This window comes from Acomys minous (assembly GCF_964271855.1).
Source record: "Acomys minous genome assembly, chromosome: 11".
Taxonomy (NCBI): domain Eukaryota; kingdom Metazoa; phylum Chordata; class Mammalia; order Rodentia; family Muridae; genus Acomys; species Acomys minous.
This window is the reverse complement of record NC_140492.1, coordinates 69,330,994-69,349,802: the sequence shown is the minus strand read 5'-3', so window position 1 is coordinate 69,349,802 and position 18,809 is coordinate 69,330,994. Positions and strand designations below refer to the sequence as shown.

The window sequence follows — 18,809 nt, the reverse complement described above, 5'->3', positions numbered from 1 at the left end:
TGGAGTAACTAGAATCAAAGGGCGATGTGTGTGTGTCCGCCCCCCACCCCAGTTGATTTCAAAACAGCGATAGTGTCAGGGGCTGTACACTGTGCCTCAGCTTGTGGCTGAGTAGAAGCCTAGCTTCTGCCCCTGCTGTGGTGCTGTGGTCTTTGAGCTCTTGACCCCTGCTGCAAGGATCCTCCATACTGCATATTGTATTCTTTGAGTTGCTAATGTTCCTGTCAGTAAAGAAACAAAGGAGCTGGGGCACAGAGCTATTCCTGGGAATGCATTCTTTTCAGCCTGCCCAAGGGGCTGGGAGGGATGGAGTCCAGGCGGGTGCCTGTGTGTCTCTGCATTATAAACCACGCCTTGAGCTGGGCGTGGTGGCGCACGCCTTTAATCCCAGCACTCGGGAGGCAGAGGCAGGCGGATCGCTGTGAGTTCGAGGCCAGCCTGGTCTACAAAGCGAGTCCAGGACAGCCAAGGCTACACAGAAAGACCCTGTCTCGAAAAACCAAAAAAAAAAAACAAAAAAAAAAAAAAAAAAAAAACCACGCCTTGCGTGGAATAAAATTGAGCCTTGATCAGGATGGCTGGACTTGGCTCCTTATTCCCCTTGTCGTGTCTCTGTTTCCTTCTCTTTCATCTGCACTCCCTCTTTCAGAGAACTGAAGGGTCCAGGAAGCAATATCGATATTGAACCAAGGTATCAGTATCAAATCACTATGTGTGTCCTGTAGCCACTTGGCCCCCTTGTAGGGTCCAGCTTGACTCAAGGCCACCAGCCTGTGCTGAGGGTCCAGCTTGACTCAAAGCCAACCAGCTGTGTCTAAATATATTCCACTACCCCTCCTATCCCTGCAATGTACTTAACTCCTCCCAGCTAGCCTGCTAAATTCTGCTTTTGCAAAAGATATAAAAAGCACTTGCGCCTGCTTTTGAGGGTCAGCAGCTTGAAAGAGCTTGTCAGGCCTCAACACTTCGACTGAATAAATTCCCATGTGTATCGAAACGACATCGGACTCCAGGTATAGACTACAGATCTCTCTGGAGGTCTCGGTCTTACAGAACCTGTTCGATACGGGACAGGAGAGAAAGAAATGTAGCCAACACTTAATAGTGAGGCTAAAACAACAGTGGGCCTGTTTCTTTGGGCTGTGAGTAGGTTCTGTGGTATTGAATTGAGTCATGGGTATGCTGTGATGTCCTATATGTATATGTTTTTCTTATCAGAAGGAAAACCATTAGTCGGAAGTAATTGCCTAAATAACATCTCCTATGGATTTAAGCCTAATGTCTGGGAGTGTAGTCCCTTGAACCATGAAAAGATAGTCTCTGCTAGGCTTAGTGGCGCACACCCTTAATCCCAGCACTTGGGAGGCAGAGATAGGTGGATCTCTGTGAGTTAGGGGAAGCCTGGTCTACATGGTGAATTCTAGGACAGCCAGAGATACAGAGAGAGATCTAAGAGGCTTTTTTTGTTTTTGTTTTTGTTTTTAAGACTCTGGCTTTCCTGTTGGGTGTTTAAAAACCATTAGCTAGCCAAAAGTCCCAGCCCAACACTTACCTCTGCCAAGGCCAGCTGAGGAACTAACTGGTCCCCAGGACATGAGTTCTCAACTACTGCTCCAGCACCATGCCTGCCTGCTGACATGCTCTTTGCCGTGATGGTCAGAGGTTCTAATCCTCCATAACTGTAAGCCCTAGATCAGCGTTCTCGACCTGGGAGTCACAACCCTTTTAGGGGTGAAATGACCCTTTCATAGAGGTCGCCTGTGAAACTGGACAACACAGATATTTGCATTATGATTCATAACAGTAGCAAAATTATAGTTTTGAAGCAGCAAGGAAAATTGGTTGGAGGTCATCACAACATGAGAAACTAACTATATGGGTCACAGCATTACGAAGGTTGTCTATAAGTTGTCTTGGTCATGGCATTTTATCACAGCACTAGGAAAATAGCTAAGACAGAATTGGGCTATTGCTGTTGTAAGGGTAAAATTAATGTCATGTTCTGTATGAGGACGTGTCCTCTAGGTGACCCTTCTCCCTGCATTCTGGGATGACACCTGCCAGCAGTCCCCAGCAACTCCACAGGAGCAATTACATACAATTAGCTCCCAATGATCCTCTATGATAAAACAACTTCCTTGAAGATCCAGCCTCCTCCGCCCCCCAACTTGCCTGAAGGTCAACCTTCCTGTGCCCACAGCTTCCCCCAATCCCCTCCCCCCTTCCCTTTATAAGCCCATTGCTCTTGAAGCTCGGGGTCACTCCCCTATCCTGATGTGTCAGGAAGGATTGTGACCCGAGCTCTGAGCCTGTAATATAGGACCCTGTGTATGTTGCATTGGTATTGAGTCTTGGTGGTCAATTGGGGACGGGGGGGGGGGGGGGCCTCACAATCTGAGCGATCTCAGTCTTGCACTGTGCCAGGCCTGCCCATGCAGTTTTTTGGAAGAATGTGGAAGACTTTGAACCAAGAAAAGTTGAATGCTATAAGCAGAGCTTAATCGGCCATCTTAGTAGTAGCCTCAAAGACAATAATGCTAAGGGTAAGGTAGACTATGGACACCCAGCTCAACAGGCTTCAGAGACGAGCAAGACTAGCAACTTGGCTAGAGCACATTTGGGTGATATTTTGACAAAGAATGTCCTTTTTCTCATGTCCTAAAATTTGTATGAAGGTAAATTGAAATATATGGGATTTATTTGTTTAGCAGAGGAGATTTCAAGACAGTATATTAAGCTCCTATTGTTTCCTCTTCCCTGGGAAGCTGTTGGCCACCAAGGCAAGGGGAGCAGAGGACAAGATGCAGGGCCTGTCAGGCCATAAGCACTACAAACACTGCAGGGACCACTTCAGGGGCTAGTTCAATATATTCAGGGAGAACAAAGGCTATATAGGCCTTGGGGAGTGGGTGGGGGATTTCCAGGATAGGTGTCTATAATTGGCTGACCCCAGGCAGTTTTAGTTTTATGAAATATAATATGAGCACCACAACACATATGCTATGAAGAAGTTTATTATGTGAGCATGGGGAGAGAAGGAAGAGCAGAGAGGTACCCCAGAAAGAGAGACAGAGAGGAAGAGAGAGGAGAGGTAAGAGAGGGAGGAAGGGAGAAAGAGAGAAAGAGAGAGCCTGTTCTTTTATATAACCCTGGGTAGGACCACCCCGCTGCCCCCACGACAGATTGGCAATGAAGTCACAGGTCGGCAGACAGGAGTGGAATCCTAACATTTAGGATGCTTATTTTACATTGGGCAGCACACTCTTATCATTTGAACAGGAGCATAGTACTTAATTATTCTATGGGCCCAGGGTGGGGAGCTGGGTCAAAGGCCATATATCAGATGTTGTTAGGGCATCTATGTTTAAAGGCACTCTCCAGATGGAGTCAGGCAGAGAGCCGGAGGCCCTGCTGGAAAGAGGGAGACCTATACCTAATGCTGAGCTCAGAGCTGCTATCCAGACAGGGGGAGACTGCAACCTCAAACAGCAGGTCCTTCCAACATGGTTTCTCATCTGTTATCGATCCCTTTTTTTTTTTTTTTTTTTTTTTTTTTTGGTTTTTCAAGATAAGGTTTTTCTGTGTAGCCTTAGCTATCCTGGACTCACTTGTAGACCAGGCTAGCCTCGGACTCACAAAGATCCACCTGCCTTTGCCTCCCAAGTGCTGGGATTAAAGGCATGCGCCCACCTTAGTGATCACTTTTACTCAGGTCTACACTGAAAAAGATAAAGCAGGGGTTGGGGGGTGGGGGGTGGGGAGAAATAGAGAATACAGTCTGGGGAGAAAAATAGCCAGGCTTGTGCTTAAAGAGGTGAAAAGAGCAAGGAGAGGACTGATTTGAAACTGAATAAAGGGAAGGGAGCCATTATGATGACATCCCACTGAGCTAAGCCTCCAACTTGGGAAAAGGAAAGCCCCACCCCCAACCCAGCTCTCTGCTCCTGAAAGGAAATTTCATGTACAAGAAGCCTATGCAAATGTAATTCAAGGAGGCCAGGCTCCACCCCAAGCAGGAGGCTGAACTTGGCCTGGTGGTAGTTGTGAAGGATACAAGAGTAAAGGGGTTGTTGAATCTTCTGCATCTGAGAGCCACTGGGGCCAGGCATGCCAGAGGGGAGTACCTACACAGAGGCTTTGAGAGGTCATTGTGTGAAGCTGTGAAGGTGAGCCCTGGATTGTACTGGAGACCCCGAGGTGGTAGATGTTCCAGAGATGTGGAGTATCTCCCAAGAAAAGCTACAGAGGCCAGGTGTGGCGGCACAGGCCTGTAATCCCAGCACTCAGGAGGCAGAAGCAGAGGCAGGCAGATCGCGGTGAGTTCGAGGCCAGCCTGGTCTACAAAGGGAGTCCAGGACAGCTAAGGCTACACAGAGAAACCCTGTCTCAAAAAACCAAAAAAGACTGTACATGAACTGCCACACAAACTACAGCCTCCAGAGACTGACTCAAATTCCAGATTCTGGCTATAGTCCTCCCTGGCTTCTACCTCCCCCTCGGCCCACTGCTCTCTACCCTTCTCATTATAATGACTGCTCCGTGTCTCTTTAGGTTCCTTCAGGGGAGAATTACTGAAATAGCCCAATGGTCAGTAAACCAGATGCTTCCCATGGCATTCCCTCAGCTGTCCTACCACAGCCTACCAGCGTGAGCCCTGGCTTTGGACCAGCATTCCAGACCCCAGCCAACCGGAAGTCGCCAGAGGACTCATCAACCCATTATCAACAACAGATGGTTGGAATGTTAGGTCCAAAGCCCCCCAACCTCTGGGAACGTCCCTAAAACTTCCCCCACAGATCAGCAATTGGACAATCCACACAGCATGGATCAGCTTCTTCTAGAAGTTCAAGCGCTCTTCCCTTTGGATAACCGTAAACTCAACTCTGTCATACTTTTTTTTTTTTTAAAGATATTTATTTATTATTTATACAATGTCCTGCCTGTATGTACATCTACACACCAGAACAGGACACCAGATCTCATTATAGATGGTTATGAGCCACCATGTGGTTGCTGGGAATTGAACTCAGGACCTTTGGAAGAGCAGATGGTGCTCTTAACCTCTGAGCCACCTCTCCAGCCCTCTGTCATACTTCTTCTGTGACTCTTCTCGTCCTTTCATAATAAGAAATTTGTTATAGTCTCCCCCCCCCCCCCTTTTTGGTTGTTTCCTTCTATCAACACATCGCATAGACTAAAATTATCAAGTCTTCAGAGAAGGCTTTCAAACTTCCGGTAACAACCTGGTGGTGCTTTTACTTCGGGAAACTGAGGGGCCCAAGCCTACACTTAGAACTGGCTGTGCCAGCCACCTCCCAGGCCAGAGTGCTGATGACATCGTGTAGGGGGCTTACAGCAGAATTCTGGAGGGTCCCGAGCTGGAAGCACCTGGGTTTGAACTCAAGCAAGCCCAGAAGTTGGCCTTAGCTGAAGGGCAGTGCGGGAACTTATGCGGGACGTATTCACGGTGTTCACGGATAGTGTGACTTCTACATTCTCAGATGAGAATTGCTACCTGAACAGCCGGGCCAGGAGGCAAGCTGGTTAGAAGGCCACAGGTGTCACTCTGAAGCTTTCCTGAGGAGTCAGGTCCTTCGGCCCCACCCACTCCCCAGCACGCGGTCTTCTTTCTTTAGCTCCCTAATTCATCACAGCAGGGAATGGACCTTGTATTCTAATTTATAGTTATCTGTGAAAATGTCTCTCCCAGTTGAGTTGACCTTAGGAGTGCGGGATGGGGCCTTAGTACTCACACTCTGGTGGATAGCTTTATCATCTTTACTGCTATATACCTTTGGCAAGCATAACACTCCCTATTGCGTTCGGTTGCTGTGAACATGACAGTAATCGGTGTAAAGTCTGAGACCAGTGCATCTGCAAAATAAAGAGAAAAACGTTAAACACTCATTACTAACCTGACCTATCTCCACCTAGCGCATTCTTTTACAGTGCCTCAACTGTTCTGTTGCTCCGGGAGTTCTCACAGCCCCGCAGCAGTACACGTGGTCTGGGTCTGTGGGCCTTGTCCCGAGACTGGCTCCTGATTGGCTCTACTAAAGAGAAAGCCCCACCTCCCCCCTGCCAATCAGATCCGCGCGCGCGCGAGCCCGCACAGGCCGTCCCGTTTCCTGTTGCTAGGCTCGCAAGCCGGTGGGCCGGGCTGCGCGTGCGCAGACTACGGAGCCCCTCTCCCGTTGGGCGGGAGAAGGTGACGTCAGCGGCGCCGAGCGGGTCCTCCCCCCAACCCGGGGAACGTTGAACCTGCGGGCCTTCTGATGGCGTCATTAGCCCGCGCCTGATCCTGGCTACGGCCGAAGCAGCGAAGGTGGCAGTAGCGGCGGCGGCAGCGGCGGCAGCGGCGGCAGCGGCGGCAGCTCTGGGGTTCGTGTCTCCGGGTGTGTCGGCCGCCGCTGCTGCTGAGGCCTGGAATGTACAGATGGCTGGCTAAGGTTCTCGGCACCATTCTCCGCTTGTGCGAGCGGCCGGCGCCCGGGGCCCGCGCCCTGCTCAAGAGGCGGCGCTCGAGCAGGTGAGGCGGCCGCCGCGCGCCGGTCCCCTCCCCCGCGCTGGCGTTGGGCGCCGCCGGCCTGTGGGAACCGGTGGCTCCGTGACCGCGGAGGCCTCTGGCTGTGAGCGGAAGGGGAATAGGAAGCCGGCTGTGTGCTGCTCACCGGACACAGCTCCTGTCGCCCGGTGGCGGGCAGTGCAGGGACGAGCCACTAGGTTAGGGGTTTTCCCGTAGTCATTTGACCGCGAGTACTGGTCACTTCGCACCGAGGAACAGCAGTCGTCTTGTTTTACAGCAGCTGTCGGTGTGTGTGTTTGTGTGTTTGTGTGTTGGGCTAGAGGGATAGAAAATGGTTCTGCTCTTTGGCATCCCTATGAGAGGCAGAAGGAAAGTAGGTGCCGCTCTCTTCGAAGATTCGGTTAAAATCAAAGGGAAATAACAAATGTTACTACTTAGCGCCTACTCCTTTACTCCTTATACAATGTCTTCCCCGTTAAGGATTAATCTAGGAAACAAAATAACTGTGCAAGTTCTTATTCCCTTGAGTCTCTCCCATCCCTCTTTCTCTTCCTTTCCTAACCTCACTATGTCTGCTTCACTGATGATGATGATGATGATGGTGTTGGTGGTCTTGGTGGTGGTGAAGAATTTTGTGTTTTCCGGTCAAGTTAAGTGGGCAAAAGATTAGGGGAAGTAAAAGAAAACGATGCACAGTTGATTCTAGGAATGTAGGTCACTGATGAACTTGTTTGTTAGCTAAACTGTAGCACATATCCCAGAGATAAATGGCTCCTGCTGCTCCACAGGGTTCGGATTAGAGTCATTTAAGATGTTATGAATTCCCCAAAGTGATGCTTAGTAAACTAGGTAACGACAGACTGTTTATTCTCCCCCAGTGTTTTATTCCTCAGAGTCTTGCCCTGTCCGGCCCCCTGCCCTTTGTGTGTATGTGCCCAGGCCAGCCTTGAAGTCCAGCTGCCTAACTCCTGTTCTTAATGTACTTAGTGACTCACGTCTTGTAAAACTACTCATTTTAGGGTGTGTCTTAGTGGTAGGGTGTGTTTATCATGCCTGTCCTGCCTTCAGTCCACAGCACTAGGGTAAGGGGTTGGGGGGCAGTTAATTCTCTTCACACCTCCCCCCCTTAAAATTTATCTCTGGAGGCTGCTTATATTGTCACTTAAAGTTAAAAGGCGGGGGGTGCTATCTTGGGGTCATGTACTAAAAACAAATGATGTGTTGGTTCAGTTTGACCAGAGTATGCATCGTTATGTGGTAGGGAGTGTTGGAAATAGCATTCTGTTTTCTGGTACATGGAGTACGGTATGAAGTTTTTGTTTTGGTACTAGGTGTTGAACCTAGGGTCCTTTACATGCTAAACACATGCTGAACAACCGAGTCACACCTCCAGCTCTGAGTAAGTTTATATGTAGAAACACATGTATTACATATGTACATACATACTTCTTTTTCTCTCTTTACAGCACTCTGTTTTCTACTACAGTGGACACTGATGAAATCCCAGCTAAAAGACCAAGATTAGGTACTACATTTCAAAAATTCATTTCTTTTAGTAGGAAAACTACATGCATGGCACAAAATTCAAAAGGTAAAAAGTGCAGACGATGAAAACTTGTCTACTCTTCCCTACAGCATTGCCTAGAGGTGACTGCTTGTGTCCTCAGAGATTGTGTTGAGTGTGTGTGAAGTTCTTGATTGTTCTGTGAGAACAGCTAACTTTTCTTTGTTTGGAGGGAGAAACCAGTTCAAACTTATGTTCAGATTCATCTGGCTGAGTGAACTTCTCTAATTTGTTATCACAAATCTCCTTTCTTGCATCTGATTGGTAGATGAGAATAAAGGTAGATTAAAGTAGAGAGATGGCTCAGTGGTTAAGAGCACTGTCTGCTCTTCCAGAGGTCGTGAGTTCAATTCCCAGCAACCACATGGTGGCTCACAGCCATCTGTAATAGGATCTGATGCCCTCTTCTGTATTGCAGATATACAGAAAGACAGAACATAAATAAATAAATCTTAAAAAAAAAAAAAAAGAACCCCACAGTAAAATACTATAGACAGTCCCTTTTCAACAATGATTTTGGTTTACTGTGCGACTTGTTGATATTTCATCCAATAAATACTTATTGAGTATGGTTTTGGGTTTTTTGTTTTGTTTTGTTTTTTCTGTTTTTGTTTGTTTGTTTTTGTTTTTCAAGGCAGTTTCACTGTGTAGCCTTGGCTGTACTAGACTGCCTTTGTAGACCAGGATGACTTTGAACTCACAGCGATCCACCTTCCTCTGCCTCCCAGGTGCTGGGATTAAAGGTGTGTGCCACCACGGGAGTATGTTTTGATCTTACACAATTACAGAAAATGAAAAAACAAATACTAGGCCTGTCTACCATCACTCTTTAACTTTCTATGAAAAAAAAGGGGGGAGCTATTTTTAAAACTAAATATAAATATTAGCTGTACTTGAATGTAGTAAAATACATAAAGCAACATGACCACACAAAACAACTGGTGGTACCCAGGCCTCATTAGCACAGGCTTGTGTGCTTAGCTATCTAGGAGATTGAGGCCGGTGGGTCTCAAGTTCAAAGCCTGCTTAGACAATTTAATGAGCCCTGTTACAAAGTAAAAGAAGGGTGGGAATATAGCTCAGTGACTGTCTAATGTACTCAGAGCCCAAAGTTCACTCCCCACTGCTGCAAAACAACAGAACTGATGGCGTTAGGAAAGGTCCCTGCGCTGACTGTGTATGGCAGTCATCTACTTCTGTGCTAAGGGTCACCCCACTGCACTGTTCCTGTTGAATGTAGAGTGTGATGTCCTTAATGCAAACAGCAGGAAGAAATGGACACTGGAGAGGAAGCTGGCTAAGAGAATACCTTTGTGTTGTCCACATTGTGCTGACCAGTAGATCCGCCTGTGGTGGTGACTGTGGAGTACTTGAAATGTGGTTAGTTTAATTCAGGGGATTCAAGGTACTTATTTGTTTGTTTGTTTGTTTGTTTATTATGGGGAAGGGAGTTGAGACAAGGTTTCTCTGTGTGACTTTGGCTATCCTGGAACTCACTCTGTAGACTAGGCTGGCTTTGAACTCAAAAAGACCATCTACCTCTGTCTCCTGGGTGCCACCGTCACCACCCAGATGCTTGTTTGTTTGTTTGTTTGTTTGTTTAATACAGTGCTCTAGAGCCAGGCATGGTGGAGTACACCTTTATTCCCAGCACTGAGAGGCAGGGGCAGGTGTGTTTGAGGCCAGCCTGGTCTACAGAGTGAGTCCAGGACAGCCGAGGCTAACAGAGAGATCCTGCCTCAAAAACAAACAAACAACAACAACAAACCAAACCAAACAAACAAACAAACAAAAACCAGTGCTCTGTCTGCATGTACACCTGCAGGCCAAAAGAGGACATCAGATCACATTACAGATGGTTGTGAACCACCATGTGGTTGGTAGGAATTCAACTCAGGACCTTTGGAAGAACAGGTGATACTCTTAACCACTGAGCCATCTCTCCAGCCCCCCAGCTATTTCTTTAAAATTTTTAATTTAATTTATATTTGTGTGTGTGTGGGGGTGGGGAGCTAAGTAGTCCAATCCTCAGTCATTTTCTTCAGCCTCCCAAATTCTCCATGACTTTATATGGGAGGGCCAAAATATGTTAGTCTCAGCGAGGTTCCCCCTTTTGTTTTTTGTTTTCTGTTTTGGTTTTGTGAGACAGGGTTTTGCTGTCTAGCCTTGGGTGTCCTGGACCCACACTGTAGACTAGACCGGCCTCAGACTCAAGAGATCTGCCTTCCTCTGCCACCCAGGTGCTAGGATCAAAGGCCTGTGACTCACCCTCCCACTCCCTGCTAGTCTCAGCTTCCTTTAAAAAATAGCTCACGAGATAATTTAACATAGTATTAGCACATACCCATTTTGCTTTTCAAAATTTATAGGAAAATAAAACATTCCAATACTTTAATGGCTACTGCTAGTTATCAAGAAGTACATCTTGTCTTCTTGGGCCTGTGGAGTAAACACCAATCATTAATGCTCTTTTCTGCTCACTTCAAAAGCACAGCAGAGTAGAAATGATCCTTCCATGTTATTGAAGGGTTAACCTGAAATTGTCTCTCAATTCCTAAAATAAAAAACAACTAATTTGCAAATTTTGTACTTTTCTTTTCTGAGACGGGGTCTCCATTCATAGCACAGGCTGTCCTTACGTTCACTGTGTTGCCCCGACTATTCTCCAACTTTGAATTCAGCTTTGAAGTTGGGATGTATGCTGGCCATTTTTATGTCAACATGACTCAATCTAGAGTCATTGGAGAGGCAGGGCCCTCAACTGAGAGAAGGCCTTGTAAGATTTGGCTGCAGGAAGCCTGTAGGACATTTTCTTAGTGGTTGCTGTGAGAGGGCACAGCCCATTGTGGACCCATTGGACTGGTTGTCCTGAGTCTCAAAGAAAGCAGGCTGAGCAAGCCACGGGGAACAAGCCAGTATGCTGCACCCTCCATGGCCTTTGCGTCACTTCCTGCCTCCAGGTCCCTGCCCTGTTTGCGCTCCTGTCCTGACTTCCTTTGAAGAACAGTGGTGATGGAGCATAAGCCAGATAAACCCTCTCCTCCCCAAGTTTCTTTGGTCATAGTGTTTTATCCCAGCAATAGTTAGCCTAATAGGACCGGACAGGATTACAAGTGTGCTCTCATACTCAGCAAACAAGTCAGTTGCTTCCAAGTTGGATTCTGCTTTACCTTAACTTTCCCCTTCCTGGAGAATATTTATTTCATATTGGATCTATATTGGAACTCTGTTGCTTAAAGCCACTATTTTACGCTGTTTTTCTTGGAAGCAGAAACTAGTTATTTACAATATCTTTAATTAGTGAGTAAAAGGAAACTATAGGCAACATAGATGTGTAGGAAGTGAGAAGAAGGTAGTATTATAAAAGAAGGAAGTGGAGGAGCACTGAGACAGGACCCCCACCACCCCCGGCTGTTTACTTTTGTTTTGTAATCTTTGGTACCAGGAAGAAGTAAGCTTGAGATTGTCCAATGCATCTGGTTCAGCAGAGGGATAGCCTTTGTTGGCCACAGATGCTCAGGGGCTGTGTGCTGCCTACTTCACTCAGTCATGATTTGTCTGGGCTTGGTAGGAGGTTGTTTAAGGCAGCCATTCTTAAGCCTAGGAAGGAAGGTAAACTAGTAAGCAGTTCATTGTCAGTGCTCTCTGTAGGTTTCCAGTCCTAGCAGTATGCTTGTTCATTTATGCCCTTGTCCCTGTGAGGTGCTCGAAACAGTCTTGCTTATCTGTACGAGTATGAAAGGTTCGTTGTATGTATTCTACAAAGGTTACTCCTCACAAGTTGCTATTTGCAGTCATTTCTTGGTGAATGTTTGTGGTTGACTAAAGTACTAGTTTAATGTCTTTGTAGCAGCTCCGGTAGTTGTTTAAAACAAAACTCATATGCTAGAACTCCTTTTTATTCAGTTGGAAAAAGTCTTTGTTATTTGTGTGTGTGTATGGTACACATGTGTGAATGGGGCTGTGCTGTGACATGCCTGTGGAGGTCAGAGGCCTACTTGGTAGAGTCAGCGCTCTCCATCTTTACATGGGTTCTGGGTCTCGCACTCAGGCTGCCCGGCCTACATAGCTCGCACTGTTACTCGGTAAGCTCTCACTGGCCCAGAAGCATTGCATAGATATGCTTATGTTTCAGTGTTGTAAGGTAGGCTCTATTAAGAACTAAGATATGCTCTTTTCAAAGCATAATTAATATGTTCTGAATGTTTAGTGTTTTGTGTTTATAGTGTGTTGATACTTTCTAGATTGCTTCATTCACCAAGTGAAGAACAGTCTCTACAATGCTGCCAGTTTATTCGGATTTCCATTCCAGCTGACCACAAAACCCATGGTGTCTTCTGCTTGTAATGGAACACGAAATGTGGCCCCTTCAAGAGAGGTCAGTGAGGCTGGGTTTTCATACTGGGCTTTCTTCTTCTTCTTCTTTTTCTTTCTTTCTTTTTTTTTTAAGTTTGTTTGAGACAGGCTCTATTTACCTAACCTTAGCTGTCCAGGAACTCACTATGCAGACCAGGTGTCCTCAAACATACAGATTCATCTGCCTCTACCTTCCAAATGCTGGGATTAAAAGCGTGCCTGGCATGAGTCTTATGTATCTTAAGCACAAGTCTACTACTGAGTTGTGTCTGCAGCCCTACACACTGTGATGTTTGTACTTAGTTTTTAAAAATTAAATTTTAGTAAAATACAGACAAATGTTAAAAATATTGTCATAGTCTTTTGAGGAAATAACATATAGATGGACTTACATCCAAAAATGATGATACATTTGATATGAAGGTCAAGAAGTTAAAGGTTAAAGTTTTAAATATTTTGAAAATAATTATAAAGAATATTAGGGGGCCAGCAAGATGGCTTAGTGAGAAAAGACAATTGTTGCTAAGCCTGATGGACTGAGTTCAGTTCCCCAGGACCCACATTGTAGAAAGAACTAATTCCTGCACATTGTCTTCTGACTTCCAAAAGTAGACCCCACCTCCCCACCCCCACAGAGTTATTGCAATTAAAGAGTTTTTGCTTATTTAGCTTGGTGGGGCACTCTTATAATCCTAGACCTCAGAAGGCTGCTGCAGGAGACTCAAAGTTAGAAGACCTTGGAAATTCAGGACCATTTGCGACAACCTAGTGAGACTCTGTTGGAAGGACTCTGCTGTTTGAGGTTGCAGTCCTCCCTGTCTGGATAGCCACTCTGAGCTCTCTGAGCTCCGCAGCAGGGCACCTGGCGCTCTGCCTGACTCCATCTGGAGAGTGTCTTTAGACGTAGATGCTCCTAACCACACTTGATATATGGCTTTGACACAGTTCCTGCTAGCTCTCACCTCCCTGCGCCCATAGGAAAATTAGGTACTGTGTTCCTGTTCATGTGATAGGGGCATGCTGCCACATGCTAAGCAAGCATCCGCAAAGTGCCTGACTTCAGCCAGTCACGTACACCTGTCCTGGAAGCCCCCTGCTCATTTTCCAAGGGCTACAGCCTTTGTTCGCCATGATTGAAGTTGAAGTAGCTCCCTGAAGTGGTTCCTGGAGTGTGTGATCTTTGTTGTGCATACTGCCTTCCAAGGCCTTCAGGCCCTGCATTTGTCTTCTGCTCCCCTGGCCTTGGTGGGCTGGAGGCCATCAGCCCCCTCAGAGAAGAGGAGAACAACAAGAAGGAAACACAAAGAAGGAAACTCCAGGTGTAGTGGCTAACACCTGTAATCCTTAGAAGGGTGAGGCTGAGAATCAGAATTTGAGACTATCCTGGCTACAAAGTAAAGTCTGGGCCAGCCTGGCTTACAGAGTCAAATTGTCTTAAAAACAAAAGAACAGGGCTGCAGAGATGGTTCAGAGGTTAAGAGATAAGAGAACTGGCTGCTCCTCCAAAGGTCCTGAGTTCAATTCCCAGCAACCATATGGTGGCTCACAACCATCTATAATGTGTTCTGATGTCCTCTTCTGGCCTGCAGGTGTACATGCAGGCAGAGCACTGTATACGTAATAATGAATAAATAAATATTTAAAAAACCAAACAAACAAAGAGTGGAGTGAGTGCGAGGCCAGCCTGATTCAAAATAAATTCATCCAAAAAGAAAAACAATTAAAAAAGAGTGATGGTAGCAGAGCATGCCTTTAGTCCCAGCAGAGGCAGAGGCAGGCAGATCTCTGAGGTTGAGGCTAGCCTGGTCTGCAGAGTGAGTTCCAGGACAGTCAAGCTACACAGAGAAACCCTGTCTCAAAAAATGAAAAGAAAAAAAGAAATTAATTTCTTATTTAATTATTTGTGGGAAATCTAGTTATCTTTTTAACATTGTTCTGTCAACTTTTAAATCTCAGTGGTGTTATTTCTGTGTGCTAGCTTGAAAATAGTCATGAAAGGTCGGGCATAGTGGCGCACGCCTTTAATCCCAGCACTTGGGAGGCAGAAGCAGGTGGATCGTTGTGAGTTCAGGCCAGCCTGGTCTACAAAATGAGTCCAGGATAGCCAAGGCTAACACAGAGAGACCCTGTCTCAAAAAAGAAAAGTCATGAATAGAGTGAGCTTTCATAGTAGAACTGGTTTGAAATTACAAATTTGAGTGCTACAGAAGTGACTGTTTTATTTCAGGTATTTGCAAGCTCCTCATCTTGTGAACTGACTGGTTCTGGGTCCTACAACAGCATGCTGAAACTGGGTGAGGTGCTCAAATATTCTCTCTTACCTGTACTTGTAGCTGTGTCTCCTAAGCTTTAAGAATATGAAAGGAAGCCATGCATGGTGGCACACGCCTTTAATCCCAGCACTTGGGAGGCAGAGGCAGGCAGATCACTGTGAGTTCGAGGCCAGCTTGGTCTACAAAGTGAGTCCAGGACAGCCAAGGCTACACAGAAAAACCCTGTGGGGGGGCAGGAGGACCAACAACTAACAAACAACAACAACAAAAAAAAGAGTATGAAAGGAAAGTGCCAGTTTGGATTAGGATGAGAAAAAGGCATAATCTCTTTGCCATCCATAAAGCAAGTGTACATTTTATCTCAAATTCCTGGGACTAGAGATGTCTTCATTTTAGAGTTTCTCAGATTTTTGGGATATTTCCATGGACCCCAGCAGTTGAGCATCTCTGAGCTACATTCTGAAACTGGAAACCTCAGTATCACTACTCAGATTTTTACATGCAGGATGCTGAGTCTGGAACTCTTCCTGTACAATTCTTGTCTGAGTTGAGTGCTGTATTTTCTGTTTCCATTAGCATTCTTCTTAATGTGGCTTCAGATCAAGGCTCATTGATTACGAAACAGAGAAAGGCTGGAGAGAGCGCTAGGTGGTTAAGAGTGTGTACTGCTCTGCAGAGACCTGTGTGTAGATCAGGCAGCTCACAACTGCCTGTGACTGCAGCTCCATAGGATGTGATACCCTCTTCTGGACTGCATGGGTACTTGTATTCATCTGCACATACCCACACCCAGATAGGTATATACATAGGCACATGGTTAAAAGTAATAAAAACAAATCAGCCGGGCGTGGTGTCGCACGCCTTTAATCCCAGCACTCGGGAGGCAGAGGTGGGTGGATCACTGTGAGTTCGAGGCCAGCCTGGTCTACAAAGTGAGTCCAGGACAGCCAAGGCTAACACAGAGAAACCCTGTCTCGAAAAACCAAGAAAAAAAAAAACAAATCTTAAAACAATATTCCTGAGAGTTTGCTGTGTGCCAGGCACTGAGTCTAAATGTTCAGGAGTGACAGAAGACCTTGTCCTTGCTCCCAGAGTTCATCATCCTTTTGTTGAGCAACTCAAGTTCCTAATTCCTGCAGCTGTATGGACTTCCCTATTGCCATGAAACCCTAAAGTGGAATTGTAATTGTATGTGCCACGTGAAATGTTCTGTGGGGAACGCTCAGAAGAAGCCAGGGTTCTGGTTCTGAGAAGTGGTTTTAGTGTCTGCCATATAGGTAGACTTGTGGTTTCAAAGAAAAAGGAGGAAGCTAGTGAAAGTCAGTGTTAGAGAAGTTGACGTTCAGAGGTCAAAAGTAGGAGAAGCCAAAAAATGATGCTTTACAGCTAAGATTCCTCAACCTTTTCCAATAAGGTGCCTCTTGTAGCCCAGAAGTGCAAAGATGAGTAAACATGCACTCTGTGTGTTAGTCAGTTCTTGGCATTGCAGTGAAAATAACTGAGAGGGCAAACTGGGGAGAAAGGTTGGTTTGAGCTCCGGGCTTCAGAGGGCTTGTGCTGTGGTTTCTTGGGAGGAATCTCATAGCAGGGCTTGTTGTGGCAGAGCAGAGAGCTGTTTACTTCTTTGCAGACTCAGAAGGGAAGGGAAGGGAGAATTTTGTTGGTTTTCTCTCTTCCCTCCTCTTACTTAGTCCAAGACCTCAGTGCACACTCAGGGTGGTCTTTGTCCCTCATTTAATCTTCTGTGGAAACCTCACAGATACCCAGACCTAGCTCACCAGTCTCGTTAATCAAGTCGGAACATTGGTCATCACAAGGCTACACTACACCAAACCAATACCCAGACACGGCCATTTAAACCATACTACTCTGACTGAAAATTAATTCCTTAGGACTTGAAAAATGGTGATAGTTTTTTTTCTGAAGTCTTTTTAAGTGTATGTAAATTGAATTTGACTTACACATACTTTTTAAATATTGGTTACTTAATTCCTATTGTGGTTTTGTGGTAGTGAAAATTGAACTTGGGGTCTCATATATGTTAGGCAGTACCGTAGCACTGCATTCCTATCCATGCCATTGCTTTCCTCTAATTTTTTTGTAACATTCATGCTGGATTACTATGCTTTTGAAAAGATATTTAGCTCTACCATGTAAATAAATGTTCTGTCTTAATGTGTGCAGTTCACAGTGGTATTTTTCCCTTTCATTACAAATATGTTCTTAAAGGTAATAAGTCTCCTAATGGAATAAGTGACTATCCAAAAATCAGAGTGACAGTGACCCGAGATCAGCCACGTAGAGTCCTGCCTTCCTTTGGGTAAGTGTTAAGCTCTGCTTTTCTGAGTGAAACTCACTGTTGCTGGGCGTTTTCACGTTCTGTTACCTTATATTAAACAGGCTCTGAGGGTAATAGCTGAACATCATGTTAGACCTGACTGTTTCTATTCCAACTGTATTTCATGTCCATGGTATGATTTGGCTCTGAAAGCCATTTTAAGATTTTTTCCCCCCGAGACAGGGTTTCTCTGTGTAGCCTTGGCTGTCCTGGGCTCACTTTGTAGACCAGGCTGGCCTCGAACTCAGAGATCTGCCTGCCTCTGCCTTCCAAGTGCTAGGATTAAAGGTGTGTACCATCACCACCTGGTTCATTTTAAGATTTTTAATTTTTAATAATTGTACATGTGTGAGTATTTTGCCTAAATAGGTATCTGTGTACCACTTTCATAGCTAGTGTCTGAGGAAGCCAGAAGAGTGTATTGAACCTCCAACACTGGTCCTCTGGGAAAGCAGCCAGTACTATTAATCGCTGAGCCATGTCTACAGCCCACTGTTTTATATTTTTAAATAATGTTTGTATTTATTTATTTTTTAAATTTCACACAAACTTTGATCATGTTCATTTTCCTACCTCTAACCACTCCCAGGCCCTCCCTCACCTACTTGCCTACCCAACTCCATGTTGTAGTCCCATGTCTCCCTCCCCCATCCCCCAACAACTCCATGTTGTAGTCCCATGTCTCCCTCCCCCATCCCCAACAACTCCATGTTGTAGTCCCATGTCTCCCTCCCCATCCCCCAACAACTCCATGTTGTAGTCCCATGTCTCCTTCCCCCATCCCCAACAACTCCATGTTGTAGTCCCATGTCTCCCTCCCCATCCCCCAACAACTCCATGTTGTAGTCCCATGTCTCCCTCCCCCATCCCTCAACAACTCCATGTTGTAGTCCCATGTCTCCTTCCCCCATCCCCCAACAACTCCATGTTGTAGTCCCATGTCTCCCTCCCCCATCCCCAACAACTCCATGTTGTAGTCCCATGTCTCCCTCCCCATCCCCCAACAACTCCATGTTGTAGTCCCATGTCTCCTTCCCCCATCCCCAACAACTCCATGTTGTAGTCCCATGTCTCCCTCCCCATCCCCCAACAACTCCATGTTGTAGTCCCATGTCTCCCTCCCCCATCCCTCAACAACTCCATGTTGTAGTCCCATGTCTCCTTCCCCCATCCCCAACAACTCCATGTTGTAGTCCCATGTCTCCTTCCCCCATCCCCAACAACTCCATGTTGTAGTCCCATGTCTCCCTCCCCCATCCCCAACAACTCCATGTTGTAGTCCCATGTCTCCTTCCCCCATCCCCAACAACTCCATGTTGTAGTCCCATGTCTCCCTCCCCCATCCCCCAACAACTCCATGTTGTAGTCCCATGTCTCCTTCCCCCATCCCCCAACAACTCCATGTTGTAGTCCCATGTCTCCTTCCCCCATCCCCCAACAACTCCATGTTGTAGTCCCATGTCTCCTTCCCCCATCCCCCAACAACTCCATGTTGTAGTCCCATGTCTCCTTCCCCCATCCCCAACAACTCCATGTTGTAGTCCCATGTCTCCTTCCCCCATCCCCAACAACTCCATGTTGTAGTCCCATGTCTCCTTCCCCCATCCCCAACAACTCCATGTTGTAGTCCCATGTCTCCTTCCCCCATCCCCCAACAACTCCATGTTGTAGTCCCATGTCTCCCTCCCCCATCCCCCAACAACTCCATGTTGTAGTCCCATGTCTCCCTCCCCCATCCCCAACAACTCCATG

General features: G+C 46.3%; 1 protein-coding gene across 3 annotated transcripts in view; it reads left to right on the top strand.

Annotated features, from left to right (window-relative positions):
• The first annotated feature begins 6,227 nt into the window (after nucleotides 1–6,227).
• The window catches only part of SENP2 (SUMO specific peptidase 2), a 48,345-nt gene continuing 35,763 nt past the window's right edge, over nucleotides 6,228–18,809 (top strand). Inside the window, exons 1-5 of one of the 3 annotated variants that reach the window (XM_084801747.1) lie at nucleotides 6,228–6,529; nucleotides 7,993–8,051; nucleotides 12,335–12,468; nucleotides 14,674–14,740; nucleotides 16,949–17,039. In XM_084801747.1, coding sequence (XP_084657873.1) covers nucleotides 6,429–6,529; nucleotides 7,993–8,051; nucleotides 12,335–12,468; nucleotides 14,674–14,740; nucleotides 16,949–17,039 — 452 coding nt within the window. In that variant the 5' untranslated portion in view covers nucleotides 6,228–6,428. Of the gene's footprint in view, nucleotides 6,530–6,564; nucleotides 6,813–7,992; nucleotides 8,052–12,334; nucleotides 12,469–14,673; nucleotides 14,741–16,948; nucleotides 17,040–18,809 lie in introns of those variants that run through there. The other 2 variants (XM_084801749.1, XM_084801748.1) reach the window with 2 other exon arrangements.